The following is a 20620-nucleotide window of genomic DNA, read 5'->3' as shown; positions in this document are numbered from 1 at the left end:
TTTCAGGTGGTAAAGGAGAATCCCAGTCTCGTTTTTTTGCTGGATAATTCTCTTACCAGAGCCTTCCCTTGTATGGTTATAGGCGCTACAAAACCCAGAGGATCATACAGGCCATTTACTGTAGACAGAATATTCCTTCTAGTGAATACCTTCTCTTTTTGATTCACAGAGAAGGTAAAGCTGTCTGTCTGCAGGTTCCAAATGAGCCCTAGGCTATGCTGTACAGGTAAGGGGTCTACTCCTAATTCTAGGTCTTTCAGATCTTTAGATCTGTCTTCGGGAGGAAACGCTTCCATCACAACATGACTGTTGGAGGCTATCTTATGCAGTCGAATATTTGAATCTGCTAACATTTCTCTTGTGTTTTTCAGCACAGCAATTGCTTCATCCACGGAAGGAAGTGAGGTGAGTCCATCATCCACATAGAAATTCCTCATGATGAATTGCTTAGCCTCTGTCCCATATTCTTTCTCTCCCTGTAGAGCAGCTCTCCTTAAGCCATATATGGACACGGCAGGAGAGGGGCTGTTCCTGAACACATGAACCTTACCTTCAAACCACAGAAACCTGAGAAAGTCACGGTGGTCTTCATGGACAATGAAACAGTAGAACATCTGTTGTACATCTGCCATTATCGCCACAGGTTCTTTGCGGAAACGAAGGAGTACACCTAGTAATGTATTGTTCATATCTGGTCCACTGAGAAGGATGTCATTAAGGGAGATACCATCATGCTTCGCACTAGAGTCAAACACCACCCGTATCTGTTCCGGCTTCTGGGGGTGATAGACACCGAAAAAAGGTAAGTACCAACGCTCTTGATATTCTTCAAGCAGTGGGGCTGGCTCAGCTTGATCTAAGTCGAACATGGTCTGCATGAATTTGAAAAAGTGTGCTTTCATGATGGGCGCCACCCAACTATTTGATTAATCCATGTAGACTTCTCGGTTCAAGATCTCAAGAAACACTTTATCATCTGCTGACATGGCTGGTTTGTCATTATGCAGTGTTCTTCGAAACACTTCACCGCTAAAGCCGTCTGTTTCATCACCGAAAGTAATGTTGTCTGTGGTGCTAGTGAAACTGTGGGGTGGTATAGCAATGTCAAGAGTCTCTTTAATGTGGATACTGTTGGTACAGGGTCTAAGAAAGGAGGTGCGTCCATTACTCAGAATGGTGGTTCTGAATGAATTGATGCTGGATGGCTTATGTGCTCCTCCAATGCACACTTCTCCAATAATCACCCATCCGAGGTCGAGACATTGGGCGAGCGGTGCGTTGTGAGGTCCATTGTGCTGCTCTCTGACTTTGTGAACTTGCAGTACGTCTCGTCCAAGGAGAAGGAGGATGGCTGCCTGGGTCTAAAGGAGGAACCTTATCTGCCACTGAGCTGAGATGCAGGTACTGTTTGCCAATTTCTGGTGTTGAGATCTCGGATCTGTCATCTGGTAACATATCACACTCTATCAGCGTGGGGAAAGAGATTTGTGTCCTTCCATCCAGTGATTCCACAACAAAGTTATTTGCTCGTCGCCCAGCTGCCTCGATTACTCCAGAGCATGGAGTGTTTCAGGGTGTATGGAGCCCCAGCCACTCTGATCTCAAAGTAATCAAAAAACTCAGTCCGTGCCAGTGACTTGTTACTTTGCTCGTCAAGGATGACATAGGATTTTATAGCTTTTTCTCTCTGGCCAGCTGGATACACTCTGACTAGTAAGATTTTGGAGCATGATCTTGATGTGGATACTTTTTCACAGATTTCAGTGCACTTGGACGTCACTGACACAGTAGTACTTTCCTGCTGCTCCCCGCCTTGACCTTCAATAGCTGGTGATGTCTCAGCTTTCTACGGAGCCGGACCTGGGTGTAGAGCAGAAGGGTGTTTATTGCTGTTACACTCCTTGCACTCTACGGGCTTGACACAATTTTTAGCAACTAGTGACTAGTTGAAGCACAGCATCTGTAGCATACGTTCCATTCCTTGAGGAAGGCTTGCCTCTCTTCTAAGGGTTTGGTTTTGAAATCACGACACTTTCATAATGGGTGAGGCTTGTTGTGTAAGGGTCACTGCTTGTCAGGGTCATCAGATCTTTTCACTGATGAATGACTGTGGCTAGACTCAGAATTTACTGAAACTTTTGTTTTCCTTACAGCAACAGGTGTTCTGATGTTGGGTTTGAATGGTGGGCCTTTCTCTATCTTGACTACGTTTGAGCCCACGTCCGTTATGCAGGCGAAACTGGGATCATTACGGGTCCTAGCTTGATCACACACAAACTTAACAAAGAAGGAGAAGAGTGGGTAAGTTGCTCTGTATTCGTCTTTGTAACGAGACCCTATGGTGATCCACTTTTCTTGTAAGAACAATGGGAGCTTCTGAACAACTGGAGTTACTCCACGTGCGGTATTGAGATAAGAAAGACCAGGTAGGTGTCCTCCTGCCATAGCTGCATCGAGTTCTAAAAGAATATCTCCTAGTTCCCTTAGCTTATGAATATCTTTATTAGTGATTCTTGGAAACTCTTCCACTTTCCTGTGGAGGGCATCCTCTATCATTTCAGGTGAGCCATAACATAACTCTTGGGTAACAGACAGCACATTATCCATCGGTCTGAAGAACCATGTCACTATGCAAATAACCATGTAAGCATGAAACAGTTCTATACAGAACTCATGGTTCTAAATAGAACCAATGCCTTCACTTAAGAAACCTCTTTTAGAACTGGATCAGTTTGTGAAAAGGAAAGGTGACAAACATTTTTGGAATTTGGTACAACCACATAGTTACAAATAAACAATAAAGTGAGGAAGGTAAAATATATTTTTATAATGTTTTGTACTCTTTTCAACTGCATAAAGGTCCAAAAGAACTTAATTATCACTGTTTTCTGTGTTTATTAGCGTTTTACATACTGTCCCAACTGATTTGGAACTGAGGTAACAGTTTGCCCTGAGGCAGTCATATTTCAACATACCACAGCTGCAGTATTTGTTGATTAAAAGTGGGCAAACAGGAAGTATAGTAGTAATCTAATAAAGTAGCAATGCAACAAGTTACATTAATACGTTTGCCTGGACATTTCCACATTTTCCACAAAGTTAAATCATTAATTCTGTGGATGTGGATTTATTCTGTGAGATCTTGGAACGGTCCTCCAAACCCTCTCTGCACTTTGGTCACTGGAGCAGATGGTTCCTCACCACATAAAAACCTAATTATGGAAGGAAAGAATAGATGCTGTTTGCTCCAAAGACCCTCGGGTCTGTTAACAGGGGGAAGTGTTCCGGGGCTGGTTCAGGATTGGACAAAAGCTCTTTTTAGTGACAGTTAAAAAGCACAAGAATTTCTCTCCAGCTGTGCCTAAAAGCCCTTAATATTTAGTGCTGTGAGTGCAGCAGAGTTAGTACCAGGAGAAAAACTCTAGGATCCAGAACATGGAGTTTGCTCGAGTTACGTACATCATGATTGTTTTAACGTTAGACCTTCTTTCTGTCTCCTCAAGAAATCCTGAGAAGGTAAGCAAGCAACTTTCTTTTAGCAGTTGTATTGAGTTTTTCTAGTTTACTAAAGCCGGTTAACATTACTCAGCATTACTCATGCTTACATGCTAACTTTTATTCATGGTTAGCCACATTAGTGGTGATGGGGTGTTCTCTGGTCTATGGAGGACAGTGTACAAATGATATTGTAGCTGGTAGCTTCTATCCCCCTGCTTAAAACACCCATAGAAACGATTAGGTGTTTCTGTTGGCTCCTAATGGTTTTGTAATATGTTTTGCCTTTTTTGATGGGTTGGTATCACAATGTAAAAGATCCTGTTGGTTTACCAGGTGAACAACGGCTGATTCTAAATGCATTTGATGGTGTCCTAAAGGGACCTAAAGGTGTTCTACAGGAAACTAGTGGTCTCTATTGGAAGCCACTTCTCACTCCAAGGTTTTAATCCTAATGGTTTTTAATGTTCCTTTTTTTTTAGCAAGGTCATTATTCTCAAATTAGCATTATTTTTTGGACAGCTGGTTCTTTTGTAGAGCTTTTCTAGTGTTTTGAGGTCAGCATGATTGAAAGGGTAATTGTGGCTAGTGCTAGCTTTTCATTGTTGGCCACCTTAACATTTTGTGGGGTGTTTATTTCTAATATATTGACACTAATATAATATTCAAATGACATATGACACTGTAACTGGTACTAATTTTCATTTATTGTTAGCCGCATTAACATTATTCGGGGAGCTGGTTCCTTTAAAAAATACATAATGAGCTTTTTAGTGTTTTAAGGTCAGTTAGCATGATCCAGTGATTAACAGTAGCTAGTACTAGCTTTCATTCATTGTTAACCACCTTAGCATTTTTGGAACGTTTTTTCGATAACACTTTATTCGGGTAGTCCACTTTCGATGCTTTGTAGATACTTAATTAACTTTGATGTTAAATTCAACTAAATATCTACTAAATTCACCATAATTTTCTTTAACTCTAAACCCAGCCCTAATCCTAACCCTAACCCCAAAGCAATTTTTGAAAGCTGGTTTCTGTTATATATATATATATATATATATATATATATATATATATATATATATAACAGCTTTTTAGTGTTTTAAGGTCAGTTAGCATGCTTCAAATGATTAATAGTAGCTAGTACTAGATTTTATTCATTGTTAGCCACCTTAGCATTTTGAAGTGTTTATTTTTGGAATATAGACATTAATGTAATATTCAAATGACAAATGACATGTTGGCTGGCAATGCCTTCCTTAGTCCTGTTAGCATTGTTTGGGTAGCTGGTATTTTTTTAAAAATATATCAAGGTTTTCTAGTGTTTTGAGGTCAGTTAGCATGATTCAAATGATTAAATGTAGCTAGTGCTAGCTTTTGTTTTTTGTTAGCCATATTAGCATTTTTAAGTGATTGAGAAATGCATGTTGCTCTTTCAGAGGAAGGAAGGTGACCCCCTGCCATCACCCGGGAAATGCGAACCCATTCGGATTCCACTCTGCCAAGGCTTATCCTACAGCCACACCGTGATGCCTAACATACTCGGCCACGCAAACCAGGAAGATGCTGGACTGGAAATCCATCAGTTTTATCCTCTGGTGAAAGTGCAGTGTTCCCCTGAACTCCAGAAGTTCCTGTGCTCTGTCTACAGCCCCGAGTGTGAGAACGGGACAGCCAAGCCTGTGTGCAGGACCACCTGCGAGACAGCTAAACTTGGCTGTGAACCGGTCATGAAGAAGTTCGGCTTCAGCTGGCCAACTTTACTTGAGTGCGAATCCTTCACCACCGAGCCTTGCGAACAGGTGCGTCTCACTGCTTTGGAATGTTTAGCATCGGGTAGATTACTGAAAGTCAGTGTGAACTGAAAATCATTTTATTTTCGTATTGTAAAGTCGGGGGTTCTCACAAGGGGTGTCCAGTCTTATCCACAAAGGGCTAGTGTGGCTGCATGTCTTCATCCTTACAAGCAGGAGAAGAAGACCTGATTCTTCTTCTTTAGTCAATTGGTCAGACTTCAAACAACTGATCATGTGACCTCCTGCCTGGCTGGAGTGAAAACCTCCACACTAGCCCTTTGTCGATAAGATTGGACACCCCTGTTATAGATGATAGGTGATAGTGGTGGGAGGGTGAGGTGACTGGTTAATATCATTTTCCCCACCTGTGATATAATCAAAATTCAGACAGTGTTTTAGAGGCGGACTGGTAATTGTCATCGACAGCTTATGTCACATGCTAATTTTTGCTAAGCATACTTTAGTTACATTACTGTAGTTACGTTACTGTAGTTACACTACAAGACATAATCATGACAACTTATGACAGCACATAATGTCTGTTATAACATGTTTATGGTGTGGTTATGTGACTGTAGCTGGCTTCTGAGAGGCTTCTGTGTGGAGTCTTTAGCCAAAGCTAAAATGCAAGAAAAGTAACACTAGCAGAGTAACCCTGACCACTCCTTTGTGAGAAACACAATGTCCTCTTAAGGCCCCAGTAAGCTTGACCTGAGAGGCAAAAACCACCACATGACAGCGTTTATAACCTATATCAGAGAGGATGGATGGTGGGTGGTGGGTTGTAGGTGGTTGGTGAGCACATGAACATTTGAGAGTCATTTCTTTGGAAAAGACAAGCCCAGACACATTTCACTGAAGCTCATGCATTTTCAGAAAGCCAACGGGATGTGGGACCTTGAAAACTGTTTTTTCTTCTTTTTCAACCAGTATTTTTTGGAATAACACCAGCATATGCTGCCAGACTGGCCGTTTTTCACTTAAATTTATTTAAATTTATTTTTATTTGAATAATAAATTTTGACGGTTTTGTCATTTGTATTACTGTACAAATCACTTAGCAGTAATCTTGTAGAATAAGTTCATTTGTCATACAATGTGACCCCAGTATTTCCATATTTTCAATGTTTTTAATTACAATTAAAGAAAGGCATTTAAGGATATATACAATGGCTACCTAAACTAGCCAAGTCAATATATATTTATGCAGTGCTTTTTACAGTGATATTCACAGAGTCAGCTTTTTTATCCTCATGGTGATTGTACAAGGATCCTAGCAACGTAATAGAGGCCTGCATTCAGTATTGGTGCAGGGTTGATATTTTAATACAGGCAATCAACATATCAGCCAAACAAAAACATGTATCTCTAAACTAGTGAGGTAATTTTGGAGCATTTCTATTGGTCCAATCATCATGAAATTCTCAGACAATGTAAAGGTCAGCTGCTGTGTTCAAATGATGTAGAAAAAAAAAAAATTGAGGTATATGTTTTTTGACAGTGACAATATTATGTTTACAAACAAACAAACAAACAAAAAACATTGTTTGTAGCATTTGTACAAGTCAGGCCTTCTTGTCCATCATCAGTGCCTGAATTTCCACAGACACACTCCAAAATCTTGTAGAATGTCTTCCCAGAAGAATGGAGGATGTTATAGCTACAAAATGGGCCAAAGCCATATTAATGCCTGTGGTTTTGGAATGGGACGTCCAACAAGCTCATATAGGGCTGTTGGTCAAGTGTCCACATACTTTTGGCCATATTATGTACAACTGGAAATGCTTTTTAGTCTTGGCTTAGCCATAACCTGGGTCTAGGGGCTACATTTCTAAGAATGAAGGTTTATAAGGGGTTCTTTAGTTAAAAATGGTTTTATATAGAACTGTTAACACTCAAAGAACCTTTTGCATGATTAAGTGCGTTGTTCAAGCGTTCTTCAGAATGATGGAGAATGTGCTGTGGATTTAGAACCTTGTTAAAAAGGGTTCTATACAGCACCAAAAAGGGTTATTCTATTGTTACAATGTCAAGCCTGTAGAAATAGAAGAACCCTTGTTTGGTTCTATATAGAACTATATAAAACACATTCTCCATCAATCTGAAAAATGCTTTTCAATGCTTTTCCTTTAATCATGCAAAGAGCTCTTTAAATGTTCATGGTTCTAGAACCATTTCTACTAGAACCATTCTATCTCTACTAAAGAGCCCTTGAAAGAACCATCTTTTTTAGTGTGTATGGTAGAGATAGTAGCAAACTAGCAAGTTGAGTTCCTCTGTTATATCTAGCAGATAGCCAGTGTCCTATATTCAAGCAGTACTCCACTCAAACAGCCCAAACTACATCTAACAGTTAAGACAAGCTGATTAACTCCCCCCAAAACTGTTTCCATTGATACCTACATTTGTCTTTTGAGATTAATAAACAACAGTCAACAGTGAAGATACTGTGTAGCTCACTTTAGGGCAGTTTGAAATTGTGTCTTTATGACAAGGCTGATTTTAATTCATTTTATTAAATAAATTGATTTACTGCACTGATTGATTTTTGTTAAGAAATAATGCTTTTTTCCCCTCACAGGACTTAACTGCTCCTGAAATCCAAAAGAAACTGGTTCAAACAGGCCACACTGTTGGAGACCAAGGTTTGTGGAGCATTTAAAGGGAAAATTTAATCACCAAGATTTGACCCCTCAAATGGCCAGGGTCTGCCAGCGACCACAAAAGTTTTATTACACACTTCTATACACTAAGAACAGCTCAACCAATTTGGATTGAAGTAGTTACTGAATGATAAGGCTAAGCCTATGATTTTAAGGGGTTAAACAAGGCCCAGTGGTCTGATGTGAAATAGTTTACTGTAGAGAAGCTTTCCGACTCACAGTGGTGTTGATAGGAACCGGGGTTGTGATGTCTACAACACAAATATAGCCGTTTATTTACCATCCTTTACTTTCAGTGCTATTTGATCTCACCACACACGATCATAAGACAACTTTTCAGGTATCAGGCAACCATTTTGTGTAATAACTTTCTGTGATGGAGCTTTTTACAGACGTTTGGTTCCTATCAAGACCACTGTGAACAATTCTGACTCTGACAGTTTCTCCAGAACAGAGCGTTTCACACCAAACCACTCTGAATGTCTTTGTTTAAATCTTGGCCATCAATTATGCATAAATGTTGAAAAATCTGTGGAATTCCCCTTTAGGAAAGAACAAAGATTGTAATAAACAACGAAATCTTGCAGACACTAATTTGTAAATGTTTTTTTTATTACAGTTTTGAGTCTTCAGACTGTTCGTGTCTTGGTGTCTCTGAAGGATGTATCCTTTTCATGCTATCATGGTCTTTACCTTCATTACAGCATCCATTCTTTTCAGTAGACTTACTTTCAGTGTTTCAGTGAAATCTGCAGGGATATTTTTACACACATCCAAAGTTTAGTATTAAAAATTGGTTGCATTTTCTGCTTTTAATGATCCAAGTAATAAACACATTCAGTGATGGGGTTGTGGTCCCATTGTTCTGTGAACACAAGCAGCTTATTTGATTGATTTGGCTTTTCTGTTTGCTTTTATCTATAAAAAGCTGCGCTACATTTTCCTCCTACAGTCCAAATACATGCAGTTAGGTGAATTGCAGATGCTAATTTAAAGTGTGAATGTGTATGTCTGTGTCTGCCCTGTGATGGACTGCCGACCTGTCCAGGGTGTTTCCTGCCTTTCGCTCAATGACCACTTGGATAGGCTCCAGCACCACCTGTGACCCAGGAGGATAAGCAGCTTAGATAAGAAATAGAAGGATTATTAATATAAAAAGTAGTGATTTTATGCATACCAAATGTTCATTTAGCCATTTCCAAAACTCTCCTCACTGAAGTCTGGTGTTACTTGTGGTTATAATCCGGTACCTGGTTTGGCTAAACAATGCTTCATTGTGTTAAGTCAAGTTTGCTGATGATGGAGTTTAATAAATCCATGCAGTGACTGGATGCATCAAAGTGAAATCTGTAATCAAACTTTTTTCATCTTACCACACTGTAAAAAATGGTGTCTTGTCAAGTAAAATTGTCTTAAATATACTCAAAAAATCTTCTATTTCTCCTGTTCATATTGTTGTAAGATTAATTTAAGATTATTTGACTAATTTCTAGACATTTTTACTTGTTTTAGGTAATTTTATCGAAAAGATTTATCTCACTATTGTGGCAGATAATTGTGCTTGTGTTAAGAAACAAATTATCTCACTATAATGCCAGGATAGTGAGATAATTTCACTTAATTAATTGACCTAAATCTAGTAAAAAATTCTGGAAAAAAAGCTAGATAATCTTATAGGTGCACAACCATCTCAATTGGGAAATGTTGTATTTATCAACTAGATTTAAGATAATTTCACTTGACAAGATACCATTTTTTGCAGTGCAACTTCTTGTTACTTATTACTGTTGTTATGTTTATTTGTATTTATTCTAATGTGTCGTTTTGCCCAGATAAATGGTTTAGGCACCTCAGACCTTTGCGCAGGACTGTACCTTCAGTCATATTTCTGCTTTTGCTTCAATTTTGTCTTTTATATGCCTTAAAATTCCTTAATGATGGCCGTGTAGGATGAAAGGTCAGGAAAACTGGACGAACCGAGATATCAGGAGCTGCAGAGTTACGTGTCTGCAGCCAAAAGAGAATTTGAGGACTATCAAAGAGCAAAAAACGGTGCAGTCAGTGCGAGTCAAATGAAGAATGCCCTCACAGCACATGGTGAGACAAATGCAAAAAAAAAAACTCGCAACTTTCAGGACTAGTTTTCTCCACATGGTTTAGGCCTAGTCCTAGTTCCTAGACCAAATGGATAATAAACTAAGAAACCCTGCCAGCAGTGAAGTCTTAGTCTTAAGCAGTATCCAGAAATCTACCCTTTCATTCAAGATGTAGTAGACAAGTGGTCACCAACCCTGGTCCTGGAAATTTAAGTTTTAAGATACGTTTGTGTGGAGAAGCTCCACTGAACACCTTTGGAATGAATTGGGGTGATGAAGCTCCACTGAACACTATTAGGATGAGTTGGGGTGATGAAGCTCCACTGAACACTATTAGGATGAGTTGGAGTGGTGGAGCTCCACTGAACACCTTTTGAAATGAGTTTGGTGATGAAGCTCCACTGTGCACCAGTTGGAGAGATGGAGCTCCACTGAATACATTTGGGAAGAATCATCCAGAACTAACCGGCTGACACCAGTGCTGACCTCATTAACATTCTAGTGGCTGAATAGAATCAAATCCCAGCTGCAACATTCCAACAGCAAGTGGAAATCCTTGCTAGAAGAGTAGAGGCAATGACTACTGCATATGTATTATTCTCTATTATAATAACCTTCACTCCAAGCAAAAAGAGCTCTGTACAGTACCATAAAAAGGGTTTTGTGATTTTCAACAAGAGCAGAACTTTTTATAAAACCATTTGAAAAAGATTTTTTTTTTTTACAGAAATATAGAAACAGATTATAAATAATAATAATAATAATAATAATAATAATGAGTTTTTGGGGTTTTACACATAACCATAACAAATACATAAAACCACACATAACCATTGTCTTTACTACACTCTTTAAAATGATGGTTCTTCACAGTTTCTTTAGTAAAGAAAACGGTTCTACATAGAACATGATAATTTATCGTACATGATAAAAGGGTTCTTTGCATCATTAAATGGTTCTTCAGATTTATGGAGCATGTAGAACCTTTTTGAAAGGGGTTCTATATAGCACCAAAAAGTGTTCTGCTATTGTTCGATGTCAAGCCTGTAACAATAGAGGAACCCTATTTTTGGTGCTATATAGGACCATTTTTAAAAAGAAGAGCTGTCTTTTTAAGTATGTACTGAGAACCTTTGAAGAACTGCTTTTAGGATGGTTGATTTTGGAATGAGCAGTTCTATACTGCATATGAGTGCTGTATTGATGCAAACCTTTCAAGCGAAATGTATCTGGCACTATATTCTGGCACTGTGGTCTGTGGAAATGATTAGCTTGTACTGTGATCTTACTGTGGTCCTGACACTGTGGACCCTTTTTCCACTTCTATGCAGACCTGCGGCTAAATGACCTGAATTTCGGCCTGCTCTGGGACAGATACAGCACTGCAGGACGGATCAACTATGACGACTTTGTGGCCCTTCTTGCAAGACTGGAGACCTTAAAGGGTAAATCTTGTTAACAGGAACATTTGATGAAGATCACTGACCAGCTTTTGCTGTTTTCTTCTTTTTCACATTGTCTAATCATATTGCATACATTCATATAAATATGAGTTAGGGTATGACATTAAAGAGCTTTGACACACAGAAAGAAGTGGTGCATTCAATTTACGTTGTGTTTGTTCATCTAGAAATATAAATATAGAAATATATATATATGACATCAACACAAATTTGCCATTTCCATTTACGTATTTGGCAGATGCTCTTATCCAGAGCGACGCTGATATTACAGAGATAGGCGGATGTAGCATTAGGAGTCTTGCCCAAGGACTCTAATTGGTATAGCATAGTGTGATTACCCAGGCCTGAGATTAAACCCCAGTCTTCCACATGGTGGCAGCACTGTGAACCACCGTACTATAGCAACTGTAGCAATAGTTCAGTAAAATCAGTGCACCTCATTTGTCAGTGTAGAATATGTGTACTTAACAGATTGTTTTGATGAAGATTAACAGCACATACAATTGAATTAAGATTGTTTATTCACACTATCCTTTTTTTTTCATTTCAGAGCGCTTCAAGTCTCATCGAATGACAAATTTGCCATGTGACTGTGTGATGGCCAGCTTTTCACTGGACGATGTAAGAGCTACTCTATTGATTTAATTGTTGCCGATAATGCATATTCAAGCGATAGAACAGGAGAGAGTGTATTATCATGAATAACGTTGTGACTGTGATTGGGTCGCTGATACGAACTGGATTCATAATAACTCACAACCTCAAGTATTTGCCTTTATACACTCTTAAAAAAGATGGTTCTTCAAATGTTCATTGGTAAAGGAATGGTTCCATTTAGAACCACCAAGTCTATATAGAACCACTTTGTGCTTAAATGGTTCTTTAGATGGATAGAGAATGCCCTGTAGAAGGTTCTATATAGAACCTTTAGGAAAAGGGTTCTAAATAACAACAAAAAGGGCTCTTCTATTGTTACATTGTCAAACTTGTAACAATATAAGAACCCTTTTTGGTGCTAAATAGAAACATTGTCAGAAGGGTTCTTTATAGAACCATCTACAATGCATCCATTTATCTGAAGAATCAATTCACCATGCAAACAACCATTAAGTCATGCAAATGGATCTTTGAGTGGTCGTTTTCTTCACTAAGGAATCCTTGAAGAACCATCTTTTTTAAACGTGTAGAAACCTCAACAACTAAATATGACATCATTCAGTATTTAGTGTGTGCACTCTTGCCTACTTCGTCCATTTGTTTCAGGAGACTTGCTTTCTGGATTTTAAGAAATCTGCAGGGATATTTTTCCACTCCACCGAAGTTCAGTCTAAGAAGTTAGTTGCATTTCTGGTTCTCACAATCCAAGTAATCCCAAACACTTTGAGGTCTGGACTCTGGAGTGGACAGTTCTGAGAACACCAGCAGCTTCTATGTTAGATTTGCAAATAGCTTTCTTTTTTGTAGCTATACAGTTTATTCTTTACTAGATACTAGACAATACACTCTTAAAAAGATGGTTCTTGGAGGGTTCTTTAGTAAAGGGAATATAGAACCATTTCATACTAAAATGGTTTGTTGCATGGTTAAATGGTTTCTCATATTGATGGAGAATGGTTCATGGTCATAAGTAGAACCCTTTATTTCTCTTTTTAAGAGTGTAAGACGTGAACCGTGCTGGACACTTACTGGACAGTTTTGATTAGCTAGTAAGTTTATTACTGAACATTACTGGAAAATAAGTTACTAGATTGAAGGAAAATGAAATATAAAATGCCAGTGATTTGTGTTGTAGTAGATATCTGAATTTCTAAAAGCCAAACACCGATTTTCGCACCCAGCGTTTCACTGTGTCATTTTTTTTCTTTCAGTTCATCAGAGACACTCTGCTGTGAAGCGTTCTGTGCTCTGCTGTGGGGAACGGATGCTTAGCTACACGTCCTGTGGTTCTGGAGCATGAACACGCCAGGAACCACCAACAATTTCACAATATCACCACAAGCCACCTTATCTAGGTTAACCATGTTCTGGATTCACAGAAAACACAAGCCTTCCCAAAAATAATGTTTTTTAGTGACTAAAACAAAAAAAAAAAATCCAGCAGTTTTAAAGACAGTTTTATATATAGACAAAAGGTGCTAGAATAGAGGAGGGTAATATGGCAATATGTATCAAATTGTGTCTGCTAAGAGAACATAGTTAGTCGTGTTTAATTGGATTTAGTGCAATGTAAAAACATTATATTTATAAAAACGTATAGTTTTTGTTCATGATTTGGCATGATACACATTGTAAAGTATATTTGTATTTTATATTTGTGTTTTTGCCATATTGCCCACCCCTACACTATAATCTGAACTGTTTACATTACATATTGTTTGTCGTATATTATACATTTTCCCTTCTGTATTTCATGTGCATGCGTATAAACTGAACTAACGCTGAGGTAGGTGCTCTATCAAACCAACAGAACAGTCTGGAAAATGTGCAGAATTTGCACGAATGTCAAGGCTTGTGTATGTAATTTTTCTAGAGTTATAGAGTGAGTGGGTTCAGGTTTCTGTGTGATGGTGCTTTCCCTTCAATCATAAGCACAGCACAGTACTGTATTACTCCTGTAATATGTTCTTCTTACTGAAATGTAGAAATGTAGTTGCAAAATAAAATAAAATGAAATCCTCCAACAGATGGCGCTAAGAGCTTTGTTTTGAGCGGAGAAGGAGTAAATAAACCAACTGCTCCACCTTGTGTCTTGCTCCAGCAGGGTCCTTATTGTTCGCTGTCCTTTGTACATAGGACATAGTCATTATAAAGGCACAAACTAAAAAAAGGTCTGTTTGGTACAAGAAAGTCCACAGTGAAAAATCAATCAAGGCAAATGGTATTCCATCACTGACGCTCTTTATCTATAGAAGTCTTCATAAAGCAGTATTTTAAACACGTTTAGTTACTAATCCTTCACCTTTGTATGTGTAGTCATACCAATTACGCCCATAAAAACACAGCTGTTTATGTGTTAAAAGTGAATTATGCAAAATGTTCTCAATTTGGGCATAATTAGGTCATTACATTGTAAACAAAGTAATTAAGAGTGGTTTGGTGTGAAATGCTTAATTGTAGAGAAACTTACCAAGTCAGAATTGTTTATAGTGGTGGTGACAGAAACCAGATGTCTAAAGCTGAAGCTTCTAAATGCTCCCTCACAAAAAGTTATTACATGATGACATTACATAATGAAAATGGTGTCTGACGAGACATTGTTTACAATAGCTTTGAGATATATATATATATATATATATATATATATATATATATATATATATATATATATATATATACGTGTGTGTGTGTGTGTGTGGTACATACTGGGTGTTTTGAGGCAAAATAGTCCCTAAACAAAACATATTTCTCTCATATTTGCCCCTCATTTTACTACCATCAACATTACAAGAGAAGGTTCACTGGTGGTTTTGGATAGTAAATAAAATGGCTATATTTGTGTTGTAGATATTGTGACACTTGGCTCCCATCGTCATCACTGTAAAGAAATCAGACTCTGTAAGTTTCTCTACAATAACCCTTTTCACAGTGTGAGTGTGTCTTTGTTTACATCATAACAACTAAATTAATTTTGGAATTTCTCTTTAATGAAGGGATATTTCAGGAGTCCTATCTAATAGTGACCCTGACACCCTCCTCAAGGTGCTGTGAGTTAAACTCTAGCACACATTAACCTGACCTGCTTTGCAGATACAGCCAGCCTAAGCTGTGTTTGTTGACAACTTCACTCTCTACAAGCAGAGAAAGCGTAATTGCACATGGACTCCAGCACTTCGATTATGAAACCTTCCAGGGTGACCCGTGAGGGCATCGCTGATTACGGCAGCTCCGCTATGCTAAATGTTTTGACCCACAGAGGAGGTCAGCTGGCTATCACACACTTAGCATACACTTTGCACCTGATTGGACGAAGGTGGACAAGCTTGGATGTTTGTAAAATTATGATGGCTTTGGGTGATCTGGACTTCGACCCTTCGATTGTAACGTGTAAAAAGAAACCCCCGACAGGTGAAAGAGCAGCGCTTACTTCAGTATATGCATATGAACCATTGTTCAAAATGTACCACCAAAAGTTAAAAGCAGTATCAGGTGACCGGCATAAGCCAGTGCAAAGCCATGAGGGGTCACATGATCTGAAACTGCACCAATTAAAAGATACATTTAAAAGTCCTATAAATAACAAACACCAAATTAGCAAATAGGTAAAAAATAAGTTATATGTGAGGGAACCCAGAGACCAATATACAGCAACCGCATCATGTAAAACAAATTGAATAAGAAAGCAGATTAAAGAGCCCATTTAATGGAAAACGAAATGTTCCTTGCTTGAAATAAGAGTTCATATTATGTAAATATTGTTAAAGTTTCAAAACTGAATGCAAGTAACATTTTCTTTAAAGGGGACATATCGTCACAAATTAGGACAAAACCTTGTATCTTATCTATTTATAAGTTTTTTCCTTCTCCTCTAAAGTTACCACTTTGGAGAATCTTTGTTCCAACAACAATATATACACTTTTAAAACTCTATTTTTAGGGAAAGAGTGAAGAGTGATTTGGTATATACCTTTTATAGATATATATAAATATATATCGTCACTGTCCAAAGACAAACAAGTACTCCTCCAAGCACTCCTCTACTTAAGGCCATGGCAAACAGCAGCCCTTTGTCACACCTTTGAAGAGGGCTGATGGGTATGGTACTTAGCCCAGGTGGGTATTTAAACCAAAAGGAAATAAATAAATCAACATCAGAATAATAACCCTCCTTTAGATGGCATCCTAATTGTTGTAGTAAGTTCAGTCTGTGCTTTTTCAGCCTAAATCAGGGGTCGGCAACTCAAATGTTAAGAAGAGCCATTTTGTTCTGTCAACAACAATCAAACCTCTTTGGGACCCACATTTTATGTCCATACATACATACATACATCATCTAAACCGCTTATCCTTCTGGGTTTGCGGTGGGGTGCTGGAGCCTATCCCAGCTGTCATTGGGCGGATTTTATGTCCATGTTATTGAATAATGTTTGAACATCTTGGCTGTAAATATGTTTCAGTATGTGCTAATGTACTAGTATTGGCTAAAAATATAATATAAACGAAAACACAGACTTACTTTGCTCTGCTTTAAGCTTTAGCTCAGCCATAGCTGCATTTCTCGCATCTCTGGTAAAATGTCTCTCAATGTTTGATTTTTTTTTTTTACAAGGCTAAAGTCAGCTTCACTTTCGCCAGCTTCTTGTTTGAAATTTCCCGTTCCACTTAAATGGTGTCTGAGGCACCAGAATGTAACTGCTGCACCATTTAAGCTGGAACGGGAGAATTCAAATGAGAAGCCGACTTGAGCTTCGTGACTTTTTAGTGTGACAGTTTGAGGCTGCAGATTAATCACATCAGGAAACCAGCTGGAATGATTTGTAAATGGAAAATAAGTCCATTAGTCTCCAAATTATCGATGTTCATCTTAAATCTTTTTCTTTGCATTTTTGTTTGGTACTAGCTAGATTCAAAGGTGTGATAAAAGGTGTCATACATTAACTCAAGACCATTTAGTGTTAAAACTGTTAGAACGATCAGCAGAGCCTACTTTTACTGCAAATTAGGATTTTTTTACTTTTATCTAAAAATCTAATTCTGCTGTGGAGCCACAACGGGGCCGTAATAGAGCCTCATGTGGCTCCAGAGCCGACTCCTGGCCTAAATAAACATTTCAAACTATAGTCATCATTTATCCCAACAAGATTCATTGTGTTCAATAAGCAGAACATCTCCTGCTGAGAGAGTCTCTGAGGTGTGTCTCTTTGTTTACGTATGCGTTTGCTGAAAGAATGTATGAACACTAATTCTACACAACCTGTGTGTGTGTGTGTGTGTGTGTGAAGAACATGTCACATGCTATTGCACCATAATGATTTAAAGAGAGAGAAAGCAGTGCAATATCTAGGAGAGGAATGACCAAGATAAGGCCTAACGACTTAAAGACTAATTTAGCAGGTTTAATTAGACAAGGTCACATATGACTCTTGTGTGTTTGTCGCACGCACAGCAGTTTCTATGGTGGCAGACATGATCCTTGGTTTTTGTGTGTGTGGTTACAGATTAACGTGGGGCTCGTCAGAGAAGTGGCGTGGACCTATACACACTCCTTAACACTCTCATCCCACTAACTGTTGAGTAACCCCTCAAAGTCCCAGGATCATTACATGCAGGAGTTAAAGTCCCAGGGAACCTAAACCCATATCTTTCTAAGTATGCTAATCATGCTCATATGGGCTAAGAATATAGATACACAACGTATGTCATGCGAATGATGTTTCAACAATTATTAAATGGCCACTAAATGTATTTTACCAATATTTTCTCCCTCAATGTGAACTGGACACTCTTAATCTTGGGTCAGGGTACATACACTCTCAGAGAAAAGGTAGTAAACGGTCACTGGGGCAGTACCCCTCTTGTCACTGGGGTGGGACCCTCAAGAGTACATCTCAGTACCTTTAGTCAGGGAACATAACTGTACCATAATTCACTGAAATGATACTGTCTAAGTTGAACTGACTCCACACACCCCGTCTCGTCTCCAGGCTTTTATTTTATTGTTCTGTTTTAAAACACTAGGTTATGAAAAGGTACAAATGTACCTGGAAAAATGTATTTAAGGTACAAAATTGGACCTTAAAACCACTGTTATACCTATGATGGAACATTTACATTGATTGTACCTTGATGAACGACAAATGTACCTGCACAGAACCTTTATTTCTAACAGTGTAAGCAGTATCTTCTCCAATCACAAGGCCAATGTAGTTTGTCCCGCCAACACAGCATAAACAAAACTGTGTTCCCCGGCTGTCTTTGTATTCCAGTTGTAGAAATGTTCTGTGTGGAAAGCTAACAACCAAGCGAAAGCTAACCTAATAAGCATAACTGAGCTAGCTTACTTATTTGCCTGTCATGTGTCCGTCCATCTGTCCATTCGAATGTTTGTTCGTTCAACAGGCCCTGAATGCGTATCGAGCTGAAAAGTCAAGAGCAACCTTTGTCACCATACAAAAAAAAAAGTCGCATAATGTTTTTAGTGAGTCATCTATGCAGCGGGCAAGTCTTCAACATGAGCCCATTTCACTCATTTCTTCCTGCTCGGCTGTCGAGTTTTGTCCTGCTTTAGTGGTCTATCAAGTTGGTTGTGTTAGAACAAGGGATGTCAATCAGGCACATGTATTAGAATTTTATGACCATGCCCAGATAGTTCTCAGATAGAGCTAATATTTATGTTTAAGTGATGCTTAAGCTGCGTTTTATTATTGTTTTCTTTTAATTTAAACCTTTAATACAACACTACATTATAGTATCATACAAATCTTTTCAATATTTCGCACTGTTTCCTCGTATCGTTCTACTGGGTTTCACAATAATTCCTGTATTTAATAGCATTGAATCCTCTCTGCTGTTTGAACATGTTTTCATGTGCTAAACGCATTTGTTCATCATGTCTCAACCTTTAAGTAGCCTAGACTATTTGCCGTTATTAATGCTGTTAAATAAAAATAATCCTGAAACATTTTGTTATGTAGCAAGCCAAGCTTGTGAAGCCAGATATGGCAGCCAAGACTGAGGAAGCTAAATCAAATGTTGTCTTCAAGTCATGTTGAAAATATCGATTTTACAAGATAAGCACGCATGAACGCCACCGCAGTGTCGTAATTACTATTATGAAACTTGGGTTTTTTGAGCCTTTGATGCCGAGCTTTTGAAAACAAATGCTTGGACGTCAATCATGATACAACAGTATAGAACGGTATCAATCACAATATGAATGGAACATCACATTACAGCAGGGACTGCACTTATAGCAGTCATTAAGGAATAATGGCAGTAACCAAATATCTTTAAATATAACATTACATGATGAACTAGTTAACTGCAGAAAAAACGCCATCATGGTTAGAATAATAAAAAGTAAAATGCATTGAAACGTAACTTTGTGGGAGGATAACACTAAAACGGAAAATTCCTGTGAACTGAACTGTAGAATGAAGAATAAAAGGAAATTAGCAAAAACAAACAAAACTACAAGGAATGCTGGGAAGCACCATACACACTGTCTTATTTGTATAGGCTTGTCTTATTATATATAACATTTAAAGACAGGTTGCTTAGAACCTCCTACTTTCCCAACATGTTTTGCAAAAAACAGTTAATTACTGTAAAATTCAGTATTTTAACTTCTTAGAAAAAAGCTTGATCAATTTCTCCTGAAATACATCAATTCTTTACAGCAATCTGCTGTATTTAATCAATACGATAGATGACTGCTGAAAAAAGGCATTAATCACTGGGCATCCATCTTTTTTCCATCCAAAACCACTTTCACCAAGTTGGCATATTTCACAGTAGCTAGCCTTTTTGCAAACAATGCTCGCAAATTACACTGTGCTACACTAAATCCCATAAAATCCATAGTAGATTACATGTGACTTGATGTTTAAAATGAAAGAGTAGTCAATGTAAAGTCGATAAGATAAATAGACAAAGTGCTAAGTGCCTGTTTTCACTTCAGCTAACATTGCTATTCCTATCCTATTCATATTTCTCCTCATAACTTTTAGCTGGAAAACAGTGAGTTCATGAAGAGCTGGTTCCCTGCTAACAAAACCAACAAAATCAGCATATGTTGTTTAGGATGCTGGTCAGGAGCAATGGAAGCTAATATGTTGATGACCGTCAAAACCAGTTGTGTTTTGGTGCTGGTATGTTGGTCAACCAACATGACTAGCAGTAGACCAGCATAAACCAGATTAGACCATCTTAGGCCAGCATGGAATTCATGCTACTACTGCTTTACCAACTGATTGTTGGTAAATGTACTCAGAGGTGCACACTTGCACATAGCGAGCTAATCGTGTCTCTGCTTTAATATTGCTAATCAGCTCCATCAATTCAGCAGAGGTAAACTGGTTAGTCAGTTAGGTACGACGGCTGGTATTTTCCCATTCCAAATACAGGCTATTAGTTTTAATCATATTTTCTTGGTATCAGTGCTGAGA

The 20620-nt window shown here is 38.2% G+C and overlaps 1 protein-coding gene across 1 annotated transcript; it reads left to right on the top strand.

Annotated features, from left to right (window-relative positions):
• Positions 1–3280: 3280 nt before the first annotated feature.
• Positions 3281–13636, top strand: LOC118797063 (frizzled-like). Its single transcript, XM_036556283.1, has 8 exons — positions 3281–3516; positions 4938–5300; positions 7876–7939; positions 8577–8620; positions 9907–10054; positions 11385–11498; positions 12067–12137; positions 13385–13636. The coding sequence occupies exons 1-8, from the start codon at positions 3436–3438 to the stop codon at positions 13406–13408; spliced, it is 909 nt and encodes a 302-aa protein (XP_036412176.1). The 5' UTR covers positions 3281–3435; the 3' UTR covers positions 13409–13636.
• The last annotated feature ends 6984 nt before the right edge of the window (positions 13637–20620 follow it).

The sequence above is a fragment of the Colossoma macropomum genome, unplaced genomic scaffold (assembly GCF_904425465.1).
Source record: "Colossoma macropomum unplaced genomic scaffold, Colossoma_macropomum, whole genome shotgun sequence".
Classification (NCBI taxonomy): Eukaryota; Metazoa; Chordata; class Actinopteri; order Characiformes; family Serrasalmidae; genus Colossoma; species Colossoma macropomum.
The sequence above is the reverse complement of the archived record's forward strand: the minus strand, read 5'-3'. Positions and strand labels throughout refer to the sequence as shown.

Bases quoted from the DNA above. Each gene is read 5' to 3' on its own strand.
- LOC118797063 (XM_036556283.1), top strand. From the start codon at position 3,436: ATGGAGTTTGCTCGAGTTACGTACATCATGATTGTTTTAACGTTAGAC. The intron at 7,940-8,576 runs GTTTGTGGAGCA...TTTTTATTACAG, and splicing joins CCACACTGTTGGAGACCAAG to TTTTGAGTCTTCAGACTGTT. The intron at 11,499-12,066 runs GTAAATCTTGTT...TTTTCATTTCAG, and splicing joins AAGACTGGAGACCTTAAAGG to AGCGCTTCAAGTCTCATCGA.